The following is a 14,993-nucleotide window of genomic DNA, read 5'->3' as shown; positions in this document are numbered from 1 at the left end:
GGGTTTCTGGGATATACCCTTTGGGTGGTTGATGATGCACGGAGGGGATTGGAACCATGGCAATGAGATGATATACGATGGAATGAATGTAAAACTAAAGTTCTCCCATGTAAGCTATCATATAATTCACAATAAAACATTAAAAATAAAATAAAATAAAAACAGAAAGATTTAGTAGGCAGTGACACAACAGAAATAAAGAAAACCCAGAAACTAAATGAATTCAGTACAGAAAATTACATGGAACGAAGAAACAAGGAGCATCACAAAAATATACACAGCAAAATGACAGAAATCAATTCATACTTATCGATAATTGTACTGAATATAAATGGATTAAATGTACTAGTCAAGAGAAAGAGATGAGCAGAATGGATAAGAAAATAGGATCCTTCAATATTCTGCTTACGTTAAGACACATCTTACACACCCAAAGACAGAAATAAACTAAAAATCAAAGTATGGAAAAAAATATATCAAGCTAATGGCAATCAAAAATGAGCAGGAGTAGCAATTCTAGTCTCTGGTAAAATAGATTTTAAAGCAAAAACCAGCATAAGAGACAAAGGAGGACATTATATCATGATTAAGGAGTCACGTGAACAAGAGGATATAACCATAATAAATATCTATTCCCCCAATGAAAGCGCCTCAATATACGTAAATCAAACTCTGAAGAAATAGACATCTCTACAGTAATTGTTGTTGTTAAATGACAGTGAGTTGGTTCCAACAGATTGCTACCCTATATAGATAGGGTTTCTGAGGAGTGGCTGATGAGCTTGAACCACAGAACTTAAGGTTCAAATCAACTTTGCAGTCCAGCAAATTAACCCATAGCTCCATACCAGGCTTCCACAATAGGAGTTGTTGTTGTTGTTGTTAAGTGCCTTCGAGTCGGTTCCACAATAGGAGTAGGAGATTTTAAATACACCACTTTTGATGAAGAAAAGAACAACAAGAAACTAAACAAAGACACAGAAGAACTAAACAATAAAATCAATTAACTTTACTTCATAGACATATACAGAGCACTCAAGTTAACAAAAGCACAATACACATTTTTTTCCAGTGTGCATGGAACAGTCTCCAGGAAAAAACATGTGTTAGGCCACAAAGTAAATCTCCCAAAAACATAAATATACTACAAAGCATCTTTTTAGATCAGAATACTATAAAATTAGAAATCAGCAATAGGAAGATCAAGGGAAAAAAACCCAAATACTTGGAAATTGAATAATACCGTGCTTAAAAGCTACTGGGCAATAGATCAAAAAAAAAAAACTAAAGATAATAGGTCTTTATGTCCTTTAAGTATTTTAAAATAATTGATACGTTAGTGATTGAGAGAAGATATCTGTAAGACACAGGACCAAAAAAAGGCTATTAAACATTATATATAAAGAAATAACAAATCAATAATAAAAAAGCAAACATCAAATTCAAAATGGGCAGTTATCATGAGATCATTTATAGAAGAAACTTAAACATCTACAAACCTTTGACAATATCTACAGAATATAGTGTTTACCTTGAAGCAACTCTTCCATGCTTACCCTGTGAATGCAAATTTTCTGGGGAAAATACTCCAGGATAAATAAATGTCACTTGCCAAGAGAATTTTTGAAAATATAATGGACACTCTAGAATTTACCTAAATAATTTATCTCATTACCTTCCACAGGAAGTTGGGATGCAAATTCCGAAGGCAAAGTTAAGAGAGCAAAATCCTGAAGTGCAGCAAGCCACAGTCTACTGAGTGTGCCAAGATCTGTGTGGACTAAGTCAAGCAGTCCATCTGATGAAATGGACCCATTTTTGTCACTCTCCTCTGAACAGGTGGTAGTCTTCAAAGGCTGTTTGTATCTTTTCTGTCTTTCTACAGCAATTATGTAGACCTGTTAAAGGTTAATCTGTAAATAGGAAGCTCCTGCAGCCACTGGAAAAGTGCAATAATATTTTATCTTGCTGAAAAGGCAGACTTACTTTTGAATATATTGTACTTGAAAATACATTGTACTATCAAGCAGGTAAACATGTGCAGCCATAAAAACTACTGTAGAACGACCGAACAGTACGTTGTTAAATGAGATACATTAAGGATAACAAATACCTGGCAAATATGCTGCTAATTTGTACTTTTGCAACTATGACAGACATAATTAACTGATCACAGCACTCTTTTTCACCAGCCATGGATACGGCCTTATAATTCCTCTCAACACATGGCTTCTAGTAGCCATATCTGAACGAAACAAGCTAAATACTAAAAATATTTTCATTAAGACTACCACTAAATCACGACAAAGAATTTGCATAAATATATTTAACCTTAATGGCGCTGTGGGTTAGTGCACCAGACTGCAAAGCCGTTTGAACTGCAAGGTCGGTGGTTCAAGCTCACCAGGTGCTCCCTGGAAACCCCATACAGGGTCAGTAGGGGTTGTAATTAACTCGACGGCACTTAACAACAATAACAACATAGAATATTAAGGAGTCCTTGTGTGGCACTGTAGAATAAGCACAAGACAGTTAACCACAAGGTTGGTGGTTCAAACCCACCAGTCGCTCCTCAGAAACCCTACACTGGGTTGCTATGAGTGGGAATGGACTTGACAGCACTTAATAACAATAACAGGAGCTCTGGTAGCGCAGTGGTTAAGAATCAGGCTGAGAACCTTAAGGCCAGCAGTTCGAAACTACCAGTTGCTCCGCAGGAGAAAGATGAGGCGTTCTGCTCCCGTTAAGATTAACAGCCTCGGAAACCCTGTACAGGGTCGCTATGGGTCGGAACCGACTCGATGGCACTTAACAACAACAATAACAACAAAGAATATTAAAGTACTTAACACTATATAAACATTTTAAATGAACAGATTACAAAGAATGAAAATATTCTGGGGATATGTTTCAGATAAACATTATTTTCCAAAAGAGAATTTTTTTGTAAGTAACATGCATTATATCTCTTTGTCTACAAGTCTAAAATTCAAAAGGCTCAGAAATGTAGGTTTCTTGCAAACTAATCTGGTGGTAAAGCTGAATGAACCTAAGTGAGGGTATTTACAAGTCTCTCTCAGATAAGGGATATAGACTTGTGTATACTGACTCATTGCAACCCTAAAGGACAGAGAAGAACTGCACACCCATAGGGATTCTGAAGCTGTAAATCTTTATGGGAGCAGACAGCCTCATCTTATTCCTGTGGAATAGCTGGTGGGTTTGAATTGCCAATCTTGCAGCAGTTAGCAGCTCAATGCTTAATCCACTATACCACCATGGTTCCTTAAAAAAGAGCACAGATTTAAACTATTATAACCACTAGCCACTCCTCGGAACCCTATAGAGTTCCTATGGGTTGGAACTAATTTGATGGCAGTTAACAACAACTACTACTATTACTACTATATGAGCAAAGAGTTACTTGAAAAATAAATTACACAGGTTATAGAATTTTTGTTTGCTCTAGTAAAAGTATGTTTAAAAGGTCATTGTTACTAAGTGTTGTTGAATAGGTTCCAACTCACAGTGACCCGAATAGGGTCTCTGAGGCTTTAAATCTTTGCAGGATCATAAAGCCTCATCTTTCTCACATGGAGAAGGTGGTGGGCTCAAATTATCCAATTGTGGTTTGCAGTTCAGAGCTTATAATATTATATATTATTATAGCCGTGCTCCCAAAAGATCAATGTTGTTGTGGTAGCTAAGTGCTATTGAGTCAGTACTGACTCAGACTGACCCTGTATAGGGTTTCTGAGGAGCAGCTGGTGGGTGTGAACCACCAACTCTGTGGTTAGCAGTTCAGTACTTATTCTATAGTACCATATGAGAACCCCAATTAAACTAGAAGTATGAGTTCTGGTAGCGTAGGGGTTATGAATTGGGCTGCGAACCTTAAAGTCAGCGGTTTGAAACTACCAGCTGCTCTGCGGGACAAAGATGAGACTTTCTACTCCCGTAAAGATTTACACCCTCGGAAACCCTGTACAGGGTCGCTATGGGTCGGAAGCAACTCGACGGCACTTAACAAGAACAACAACATGTGTGTAAAGTACTAAATGAGGGTCAGTGACAAAGTATTGCTATAAAATTATTTTTTGTACTTGTTAAGTGCTGTCAAGTCAGTTCTGACTCATAGCCACTTTGCATAGGGTTTCCAAGGAGCAGGTGAGTTTGACGTGCTGACCTTGTGGTACAAACCAACCTTGAAGTCCAGTGCTTGATCCCACAGCACCATATGAAAACTCATATAAGTGTTTAATGAAAGTATAAAAATGTGGAGCTATTGTTGTTCAAGGTAACTTTCACCTTCATCTAGGTCTGTATACTTCTGAAGGCAATGTTTCCATTTCTCTAACCTTTCTCGGAAGAATGCTGGGCTTCTCGATGGACACCACATCTAAAAACCATTTTTAGCATCATCGAGGGAATCAAACCACGTTCCTTTTCAGTGTTGAATTTGGGAACAAAAAGAAGTCTGAAGGGGCAAGATCAAGGTTATAGAGTGGTGGGGTAAGGTTTCCCAATGAAATTCTCTAAAGATAGTCCTTGCTTCTTAGAGGAATGATTAGGTGTATTGTCAGGATAGAAAAAAATTCCTTGACATAACTTTCCTAACCTTTTTTCCACCAATGCAGTTTTCCATTTTCTAAAAACTTCTTCCTAATAATAAGCCCCTATGATGGTCCTGCATCCTTAGAGAAAATCTATCAGGATTACGCCTTGTAGTGATGTTGTTAAGTGTCATCAAGTTGATTCTGACTCACAGCACCCTTATGTAGAGTTTCCAAGGAAAGTTTCACAAGGTGGGTTTGAAATGCCCACTTTGTGGTTAACAGTTCAGTGCTTATCCTATACCGCCACACCAGGATTACCCCTTAGAAGTCCCAGAAAACAGCTGCCATAATCTTCTGAGCTGACCTCTTAAGTCTTGGATGTAAGTGACCCAGCAGAATCCCTCAGAAGTCACTGCTTCCATTGAGCCTTATTTTGATAGCACCCTATAGATGACTACGATAAGTGTGTTGCTGGGAAAACTTGTCTGTAGCCATTCACTGATTGCAGAGACATGTTTAAACATGCTTTGTTTGGAAGAAAACCATGCCTGCATGAACTGGAACTCTAGAAGCAATACTTTTTTTTACTTACCCTTGTATATATAATTAGAGCTATAGTTTGGTTAATTTGTAGAATTAGAATAGTACTTTACACACACACACATAAATATACTGTGACTATAAACAATCACTGGAGTCCTGGTGTGGCACTGTGGGTTAATGTGCTGGATTGCAAGGCCGGTTTGAACTGCAAGGTTGGCAGTTCAAGCTTACCATCTGCTCCTCGGAAACCCTGTATGGGGTCGCTATGAGTAGGAACTGACTGAACAGCACTTAACAACAACAATAAATATACAATCATTAAAATGACATATAGTATGATTCTAAATATAAGAATTATGGAAAAGGCAAAACTCTAGATAAATATAATAAAAAGATCAGTGTTGCCAGAGGTTCAGTAGAAAGGGGTATGGATGAGTAGATGGAATATCAGGCATTCTGGGGACAGTGAAACAATTCTACATGAAACTGTTATGGTGGGTATATGATATTATGTATTTGTCAAAATCCAAAGAACCGTACAGAGTGAACCATAATGTAAACTATGGATATTGTTTCACCAATTTCAACGATGTTCCACACTAATGCAAGACATTCATAGTGAGAAAAAGCTATACATGTTGTGCAGAGTGCTGTATGGGAACTGTGTCTATTTTCTAAGAAGCCTTGATGGTACAATGGCTAAGCCTTTGCATCATGAGGACTTTTTGTTGTTGTTTTTTTGAGCAGCCATTATTGTCTCTGTTTTGTGGAATAGAGTCTCTTCAGTTTGTCTCAGTACAATGTCACATCTTGCCCAAAGGCACAGAACCCATAATCACTGTGAACAATCACTGAAGCTGTAGTTACTATGTATCAAGCATTTACTGTGTGCCAGGCAGTGTTCTGAGCCACCATATGTCCAATCTGGCCCACCATGTTTTTGTTTTTTTTTTTAAAACTCTTTTATTGTAAATTATGTGATAGTTTACATGGGAGAACACTAGCTTTACATTCATCCTATTGTGTATCGTTCGTTACACTGTCATGGCTACATTCCCCTCCATGCATCATCAACCAACCAAAGGGTATACCCCACAAGCCTGTCCCTTGGTCCTCAGCACACATCCACTCTCCCTCTATGGGTCTAGAGTTCCGAGGCGCTCCATCTCTCCATGTCATCATCTCTGCCTTCATCTCTGGCATCACTTTCTCTGGGTAGAGCCCCGCACTCCACTCTTCTCCCTGGATGGTCCCAGGGGCCTCTGTGCCTGGCCTGCAAAATCAACCACTCCCCTCCTTTTGCTACAAAACATCTACCTTTATATTTCTAACCCTCACAGTCAGTCCTGATAATAATTATTCACTATTGAACCATATGAGTGCTATCCCTATCTCCTTTTATCAGTCCCACCCAGACACACTGGATACTACTCAGTGGAGATTCTACCTTCCTCTGTGCCTTCTGGATCTAGGCTTCCTCTTGAGAGCTTGTAAGCCAGTCACTTCTTGCCTTTGTAGTCTCCCATTTTGAGTAGCCAATGTCTAGTGTGTCCATCTCTGTCCACCCTGTGTATCGAGAGGGTGGGAATGATCCTTGCTGTAAAGACTTGTTCCCTCTTTTGAGCTACTGCATCCATAGGTATAGGTCAAGTTCATCAAATTGTGTAAGATTACTCTGTTTTTCCTCTTCTTTCTTCTTGTAGTTGAGCTCTGACCATCCAGGCACTGAAGCCAGGTCAAGTGGGTATTACCTGCAAGTGTGAGTGTTCTTGTGCATATGCCCTCTCTTATTAGCTGGACGCTTCTTTCTCCACTCTAGTTCTCTATGGCTATGTCACTGACTCTGGGCCCAGGAGTCCCCAGGTCTTGCCACACTGCTGGCCAACCAGGTCTCCAGTCAGGTTCACAGGAGTGTATTGAATATTGGACTTAGCTAGCAGCTTCATAGCTGTTTTTCCCTCGCTTCTCCTTATCGGTGACCAACATGGTCACCAGTTAGAACACGTGTCTTCTCGTGTATTCCCATTGAGTTTTAGTCTTGGAAGGGGGTTTGCCCACCATGAGGACTTTTTGTCCTGTCAACCAAAGTTTGGTGGTTTGAATCCACCTAGAGACTCTTAAATAGAAAAGAGGTGGTGGTCTGCTCCTCTAAAGATGACAGTCTAGGAAACCCTACGGGGCAAATCTATACTGTCCTATGAGTTGGAATTGACTTGATGGCACACAACAATAATAACTGTAATTTCTATAAAAATTTTTGGTAAACCTGTTGTTGGTATTAAGTGCTGTTGAGTCAGTTCCAACTCATAGTGACCCTGTATAGTTTCTGAGGAGCGGCAGGTGAGCTTGAACCACTGAACTTGTAGTTCAAATTGACAAGCAGTCCAGTGCATAAACCTGCAGTGCTGCATCAGGACTCCTAAAACTGCTTTAAAAGACAAAGTCTATTAATAATAATTATATTAAAAATGATATATGAGTAAAGATTGGCTATGCTGGAAAGCTGCTTATGCTGGATAAAGTATATATGTTCATTATACTATTCTATCTATTTTAGTGTATGAATAACATTCTCATGTTGTTTGATTGTTGTTAAGTGCTTTTGTGTCAGTTCCAACTCATAGCAACCCTGTATAGGGTTCTGAGGAGCAGCTTGTGGGTTTGATCTGTTGAACTTGTGGTTTGCAGTGCAGAGCTGATCCGACAGCACAGTGCTGATCCGACAGCGCCATACCAGGAGTTCAACATTCCCATAGTTAGTTACAAATTGATACAGCAGTCCCAGGGGCATAGTGGATTACATGTTGGACTGCTAACTGAAAGGTTAGCAGTTTAAATCCACCAGCTACCCCATGAGAGAAAGAGGAGGTTTTCTGATTCTGTAAAAATTCAGTCTGAGAAACCCCAGGGTCACTATGAGTCTAAATCAACTCAATGACAGTGGGTGGGTGGGTTTTCCTTTTGATTACAAACATATAGAAAAGTTTAAAATCATAATCTCATATCTAGAGCTATCTAGTATTACCATCTTGGTTTACTTCTTTTAAATATTTGTTTCGATACATTTAGTGATACATATATATACCTGGAAGCATTTACCTTTAAGGTTTATTTATTAAAGGGGAAGAAAACTATTTAATAGTTGAAAGTCATTCTATTAAAGAACATGAGAAAAAAAGGTTAAAGTATGTATTGCAAAAATTATGTAACACTATTTCCAAAAATACAGACTTTTAATAAGTGTTGGTTTTCACTGGCTCATGATTGCATCTACTTAAAGCAACAGAAATGCAGACAATGGAGCACCCTTGTGAACTTAGTTACCATTACTGCTTTAAATTGGAAACATTGGCAACAGGTTTGGTTTTTGGTTTTGTATGCTTGGCCAACATATCAATTGCTATGTAAATTAATCTCATGTAAGAATTCTTTTGTTAACCTTAAAAATATGTTGATAGGTGTCATAAAAATTACTATAGTTAATGGCTTAAGGTGTATACTAAAAACTTCCAAAACTGAAGTTATAAACGAATATGTACTAACCTCTGCCCAGGCTTTTAGCACTGCTAAGATCTCCATCGTAGAAGCACTTTCATTATACAAGTGACTTAGAGCTTCTTTTCCAGCCTGTATTTTTGTCAATGATGAAACAAGCAACTGATGAACTCTTCGAAGGTCATTAAGGTCACTAACAACTCCACTTGCTATCCAGGCACTGCAAACCTGGTTTAAAAAAAAATCAAAAGTTTTTATTTTAAAAAGTATAAATATCCCACATGTGAGTTCAGCAGAGGTCACACCACATTTCAGATATCTTATCATTGGAAACATCTTGCTATTAAAAAACCCAACAGGATAATTCTGACAACAGTCAAAAGCCAGCATTTCAAAAGAGAATAAAGTCCAAGGTTGAAGCAAGGAAAGCAGTATTACGAACTTTAAATACTGAAGAATTTAGGATGTTGTTGATATAGATAACTGAAGTCATAAAAAGTATCACTTTCATAAATGTTTGAATTCACATTTGAATCAAATCTCAAAATTTCAGCTTATTTTAAAATCAGATCATGTGTTTGATATTTCAATGCTGTTGAGTTGATTGTGACTCATTGTGACCCCATGGACAGCATAGAGGTGACCCACAGGACTTGTGAGGCTGTAAATCATTATGGAAACAGACTACCACATTTTTCTTCATGGAACACTTAGTGGACTTGAACTGCTGACTCTTTAGTTAGCAGCCAAGTGGGTAGTTTACCACAACACCACGGTTCCTTTAGTTAACATAACTTAGTTGAAACCCCAATGAGGAATTTGATTAGTTTGAAAATAATATGCTTTTAACTTTTAAAACAAATAATAACTGTAATGCAAGAAAGTTTACTCAATTATCAGATCCTCTATATAGTTTTTCCAGATGTCACACATTTCTCCTTTTCTAAAGAAAATTTCTTTTTTTCATACATTTATCCATTCAGTTCTGCTCTCATTTTGTAAAAGATTTCAGAGACTGACAGTCAAGTATACATATACATAAAGATAAGCCAGACTCAGTACAATGGAAAACTTGATCTCTGAAGAGTTTATTGAAGTGAATTACAATTAATAAGCATTTAAACATTTCAAAGTATACAATGCAGTGGCCTTTAGTTCAGTCAAATGTTACGCAACCACCATCTCTCTCTAGCTTTAAAAATTTTCATCATCTCAGAACTCCACATCCCATTGTTATTGTTAAGTGCCACTGAGTCAGTTCCAAGTCACAGTGACCCTGTATATGGTTTCCAAGTAGCGCTGGTACCCATCCTCCAAGTAACCACTCTTCATTGCTCCTGCCCTTTTTTCCTCTGGCATATACTAATGTGCATTCCTTCTCTATGGAATTTACTTATTCTTGATGTGTTACATAAAATGAATCATATAATGTGTGCCCTTTTGTGCTTGGATTCTTTAATTTAGGATGCTTCCAACTTTCATGCAAATACTAGCATGTCTTAATACTTCTTTTTACTGCTGAATAACATCCGCTACATATATACATATACCATAATTTATTCATCTGTTGAAAAACATTTAGGCTGTTTCCACATTTTGGGCATTATATATAACGCTTCTATAAACATTGTATACATGTTTCTGTGTGAATATATGCTTTCATTTCTTTTGGGTATATACCTAGGAGCGGAATTGCTGGGTCATATGGTTAGCTTTTTAAGGAAGCCCAAACTTTGTTTGTTTTCCTTAAAATATTTTATTATGTTTTCCATGAAAGTTTAGACAGCAAACTAGGTTCCCATTTAACAATTTTCTACAAAACCCAAGCTGCTTTCCACAGTGACGGTACCATTTATATGCCAACTAACAAAGAACAAGGGTTTGGGGGAGGGGAATCGAAGAACAAGAAGGATGGGAGAACAGTTAGGCAGGTTTGCATGGACTAAGCTTGACAGACGTAAATAATGATGTATGCACATCTTTGGAACAACAGGGTTCTGAGATATAGGGTTTGAGACATGGCTGGAACAGGCAAAAGGGGGGAAATAATGTTAAATTGCTTGGCTGTCTTTTGAAATGTGGTTTCCCTTGCATACCATTATAAAATAGACTCTTGAGGGGGAGAGAAAGGACTAGCCACAAATATCACCATAGAAAGCTTGTAAGTCCGTCTTCTGCCTATAACTGATTGGAATACCTAAAATGGTACTACAATGTGCCCAGTGAAGGAGGCTTCCTGTGGAGCCTCTGCATTACATAAGACCATAGGTAGATTCCTAAACCCCATCCAGAATCTTCTGTGGTGGGAAATTTCCACTTGAAAGGATAAACAGACCGGCCTGGAGTGACTAGACGAACAGAAGATACTCCTTGAAAGAAAGACTGACAGGAAAAATACAAAACAAAAATGCAGTCCGACTGATTACTCTAAGAACAAGCAAGTTGCTCACGCAGGAGACATCGAGGCAAATGGTTGGGTCCCTTGAAGGCAAACCCCATTCCAAGACTAAGACTCAATGGGAATACATGAGCAGACATGCACTGATTGGTGACCATGTTCGTCACCGATAAGGGGAAGCGAGGGAAAAACAGCAATGAAGCGGTGAGCTAAGCCCTACAATGTTCAATAGCCTCCTGTGAACCCAGCTGGAGACCTGGTTGGCCAGCAGTTTGGCAAAACCTGGGGACTCTTGGGCCCAGAGTCAGTGACATAGCCACAGAGGACTAGAGTGGAGAGTGAAGCGTCTAGCTGATAAGAAGAGAGGGCATATGCACAAGAACACTCACACTTGCAGAAAATACCCATTTGACCTGGTTTCAATGGCTGGATGATCAGAGCTCAACTAGAAGAAAGAAGAGGAAAAAAAGAGTAATCTGATACAATTTGATGAACTTGACCTACACCTATGGATGCAGTAGCTCAAAAGAGGGAACAAATCTTTACAATGAAGATCATTCCCACCCCCTCCATACACAGAGTAGACAGGAATGGGCAACTTGGACATGGGCTATGCAAAATGAGGGGGTTACAAAGGCAAGAAGTGACTGGCTTACATGCTTTCAAGAGGGAGCCTAGATCCAGAGGGCGTGGAGGAAGGCAGAATCTCCACTGAGTAGTATCCAATCTGTCTGGGCAGGGCTGATAAAAGGAGATGGGGACAGGTCCCTTGTGGTACAAGGGTGAATAATTGTTATCAGAACTGACTGTGAGGGTTGGAAATGTAAAGGTGGGCGTTTTGTAGCAAAAGGATGGGAGTGATTAACTTTGCAGTCCTGGAACGATCAAGGGAGAAGAGTGGAGTGTGAGACCCCTACCCTGAGAAGCAGTGATGCCTGAGATGGAGGCAGAGACGATGATGTGGAGAGATGGAGTGCCCGGGGACTCTAGACCCAGAGAGGGAGAAGGGCTGTGTGCTGACGACCATGGGGCAGGCTTGTGGGGTATACCCTTTGGTTAGCTGATGATGCATGGAAGGGATTGTAACCATGGCAGTGAAATGATATAGGATAAATGGAAAGCTAGTGTTCTCCCATGTAAACTAACACATAATTCACAATAAAAACATTAAAACAAAAAACAAGGGTTCAAATTTCTACAAATCCTCAGCAGTACTTCATACTTATTTTCAGGATGTTGTTTTTAATGACAGCTGTCATAGAGGATGTGAAGTGGTATCACATTGTAGTCTTGGTATGCTTTTCCTTAATAAGCAATGATGCTAAATATCTTTTCAGTTTGGCTATCTTCTTTGGAGAAATGTCACTCAAGACCTTTTGCCCAGTCTTTAATTGGATTGTTCTATCTTGTTGAATTGTATACATGTATATTTTTGATATTAAACCCTTATCAGATATTATATGCAAATATTTTATTCTATTTTTTGTTTCAACTTTCACATGCAGTGAAAAGTTGGACAATTAATAAGGAAGACTGTAGAAGAATTAACGTATTTGAGTTACAGCACTGGAGAAGAATATTTAAAGGTACCATAGACTGTCAGAAGAATAAAGAAATCTGTGTTGGAAGAAGTACAGCAGAAGAATGTCCCTTAGAAGCCAGGAGGGCCAGACTTCATATCTCATACTATGGACATGCTATCAGGAGGGACCAGTCCCTGAGAAGGACATCATTCTTAGTAAAGTGGAGAGTCAATGAAAAAGAGGAAGACCCTTAATGAGACGGATTGGCACAGTGGCAGCAGCAATGGGGTCAAGTATAACTATGATGATGAGGTTGGTGCAGACCAGGCAGTGTTTCCTTCTGTTGTGCAATAAGGTTGCTATGAGTGGGAACCAACTCAATGGCACCTAACAACAACAGTTCATAGGTTGTCTTTGTACTTTCTTGAAAATGTTCCTTGATACACAAGTTTTTAATATTGACTAAGTTGAATTGATCTGTCTTTTGTTGTTGTTGTTATTAAATCTAAGAATTCTATGTCAAAATCCAAATCACAAAGATTTACTCCTATGTTTTCTTCTAATTATTTTGGAAAAAGTCTTTCTTCTTTTATAATTGTAGCTTACGTCATTAATCTACTTTGAATAAATTTTTATATATGGAGTGGGGTAGGGGCTCAACTTCATTCTTTTGGATATGGTTAACCTTCAACAAATTGTGTCCCAGCATGATTTGTTGAAGAGATTTTTTTTTTTCTTAAATGGTGTGGGTAAAAGGGAAAGCAGTCTATTGTGTAGTCTTCTACCTTCACCTGGATTGCTTAATAAAGCCTTGTGAGTTTCTCTGTTTCAGTTCCTTCTCCTTATGTATCCCAGGTAGGTACACAGTAACTTTCTCTGTTCTGATCAAGTACAGTTGTCATATGGCACGTGAACGAGCCCATTTCTGTATCTATTCCGGGCAAGGAGGGAACTGAGTCTCCCAACTGCAGCACAGTGGGGTACACACAGACCACTAGTCTAGCACTGGCTGCACGGAATGACCCACTTGTCACGGGGGACCAGATCCAGTAAATCAAACTGACCTGGCTCTATCTTACCTCTAAGTGAGTATACTGTTTCTCAAGCCAATGTCAGTGTGTAAGTCGTGTTTTGTTGGCAACTGTAGACCTTGGCTTAGCAGTGTGGTAGAGTGAACAGATTCAACAAATGGTCTTTTTGAAAATAATTTGGCCATAAATATTTCAGTTTATTATGGTCTCTCAATTCTATTCTATATATGCCTTTTCTGATGCCAGTATCACAGTTTTTACTTTACTGGAGTTTTGTCTTAAGTTTAGAAATTGCGAACTTGCTCTTTTCAATAGTTTTGGTTATTCCTTGCAATATATGAATCTGAAGACTGACTTTCCTATTTATACAACAAAGACCATTAGAATTTTGATAAGGATCGTAGTAAATCTGAAGACTGCTTTGGGAAATACTGCATTCTTAAAGACATTAAGTCTTTCCATTCATGTACATGGGATTCAGCAACATTTTAAAAGTTTTCAGTGTACAAGACTTTTATCTCCTCAGTTAAATTTATTCCTAATATTTTTTGGGTGCTACTGTGGCACTGTGGGTTAATGCATTGGACTGCAAAGCCAGTTTGAACTGCAAGGTCGGTGGTTCAAGCTCACCAGTTGCTCCACAGAAATCCTAAACATTATTGCTATAAGTTGGAACTGATAACTTTCTTTATAGAAGTGTTCACTAACTTTTGTATGATGATCTTGTGCCCTGCAGCTTTACTGAATTTGATTAGCTTCAATAGGTTTTTCTGTGGATTCTTTAGGACTTTTCATATATTGCACCCATCATCTGCAAACAGAGATGCCTACTGTCATCGAGTCAACTGTTACTCACAGTAACCGTATGTAGGGTTTCTGAGGTTGTAAATCTTATGAGGGTAGAAGCCTCCTCTTTCTCCCATGGAGTGGCTGGTGGATTTTAACTGCTGACCTTGTGGTTAGCAGTTCAACATGTAACCCTTGCAAATAGAGTTTTACTTCTTACTATCTGATTTGAATGACTTTTATTTATTTTTCTTTTCTTGCCTAATTGTTTTGGCTAGGGCATCTGATACAAAGTAGAAGAGTAGTGGAGAAAGTGCCTATTCTTGTCTTCTTCCTGATATTAGAAAGCTTTCAGACATTTATCCTTGAATATGATGTACACTGTGGAGTTTTTATGTTTTGTGGAATACTTGGTATTAGGATAATACTAGCTTTAAAGACTGTGTCAGGAAGTAGTCTCTCCTCTTCTACTTTTAGAAGAGTTCAAGTAGGATTCATAATAACTCTTCTTTAAATGTTTAATCGAATTCAGCAATTCATAATTCTTAATTGGGAAGTTCCTGACAACTTATTTGATTTTGTTCTTTCAACACAAAATTTATTTACTTCTTTACCTTTGTACAGTCTTCCATATAGAATACCTACCCCATGTTTAACTCAG

At 38.4% G+C, this 14,993-nt stretch overlaps 1 protein-coding gene across 1 annotated transcript in view; it reads right to left on the bottom strand.

Annotated features, from left to right (window-relative positions):
- The window catches only part of HEATR5A (HEAT repeat containing 5A), a 166,834-nt gene that overhangs the window by 35,471 nt on the left and 116,370 nt on the right, over positions 1–14,993 (bottom strand). Inside the window, exons 26-27 of the mRNA XM_006835364.1 lie at positions 8,643–8,822; positions 1,676–1,898 (exon numbers count right to left, since the gene is read on the bottom strand). Coding sequence (XP_006835427.1) covers positions 1,676–1,898; positions 8,643–8,822 — 403 coding nt within the window. The remainder of the gene's footprint in view (positions 1–1,675; positions 1,899–8,642; positions 8,823–14,993) is intronic.

The sequence above is a fragment of the Chrysochloris asiatica genome, unplaced genomic scaffold (assembly GCF_000296735.1).
Source record: "Chrysochloris asiatica unplaced genomic scaffold, ChrAsi1.0 scaffold00017, whole genome shotgun sequence".
Lineage (NCBI taxonomy): Eukaryota > Metazoa > Chordata > Mammalia > Afrosoricida > Chrysochloridae > Chrysochloris > Chrysochloris asiatica.
This window is presented reverse-complemented; position numbering and strand designations above follow the sequence as displayed.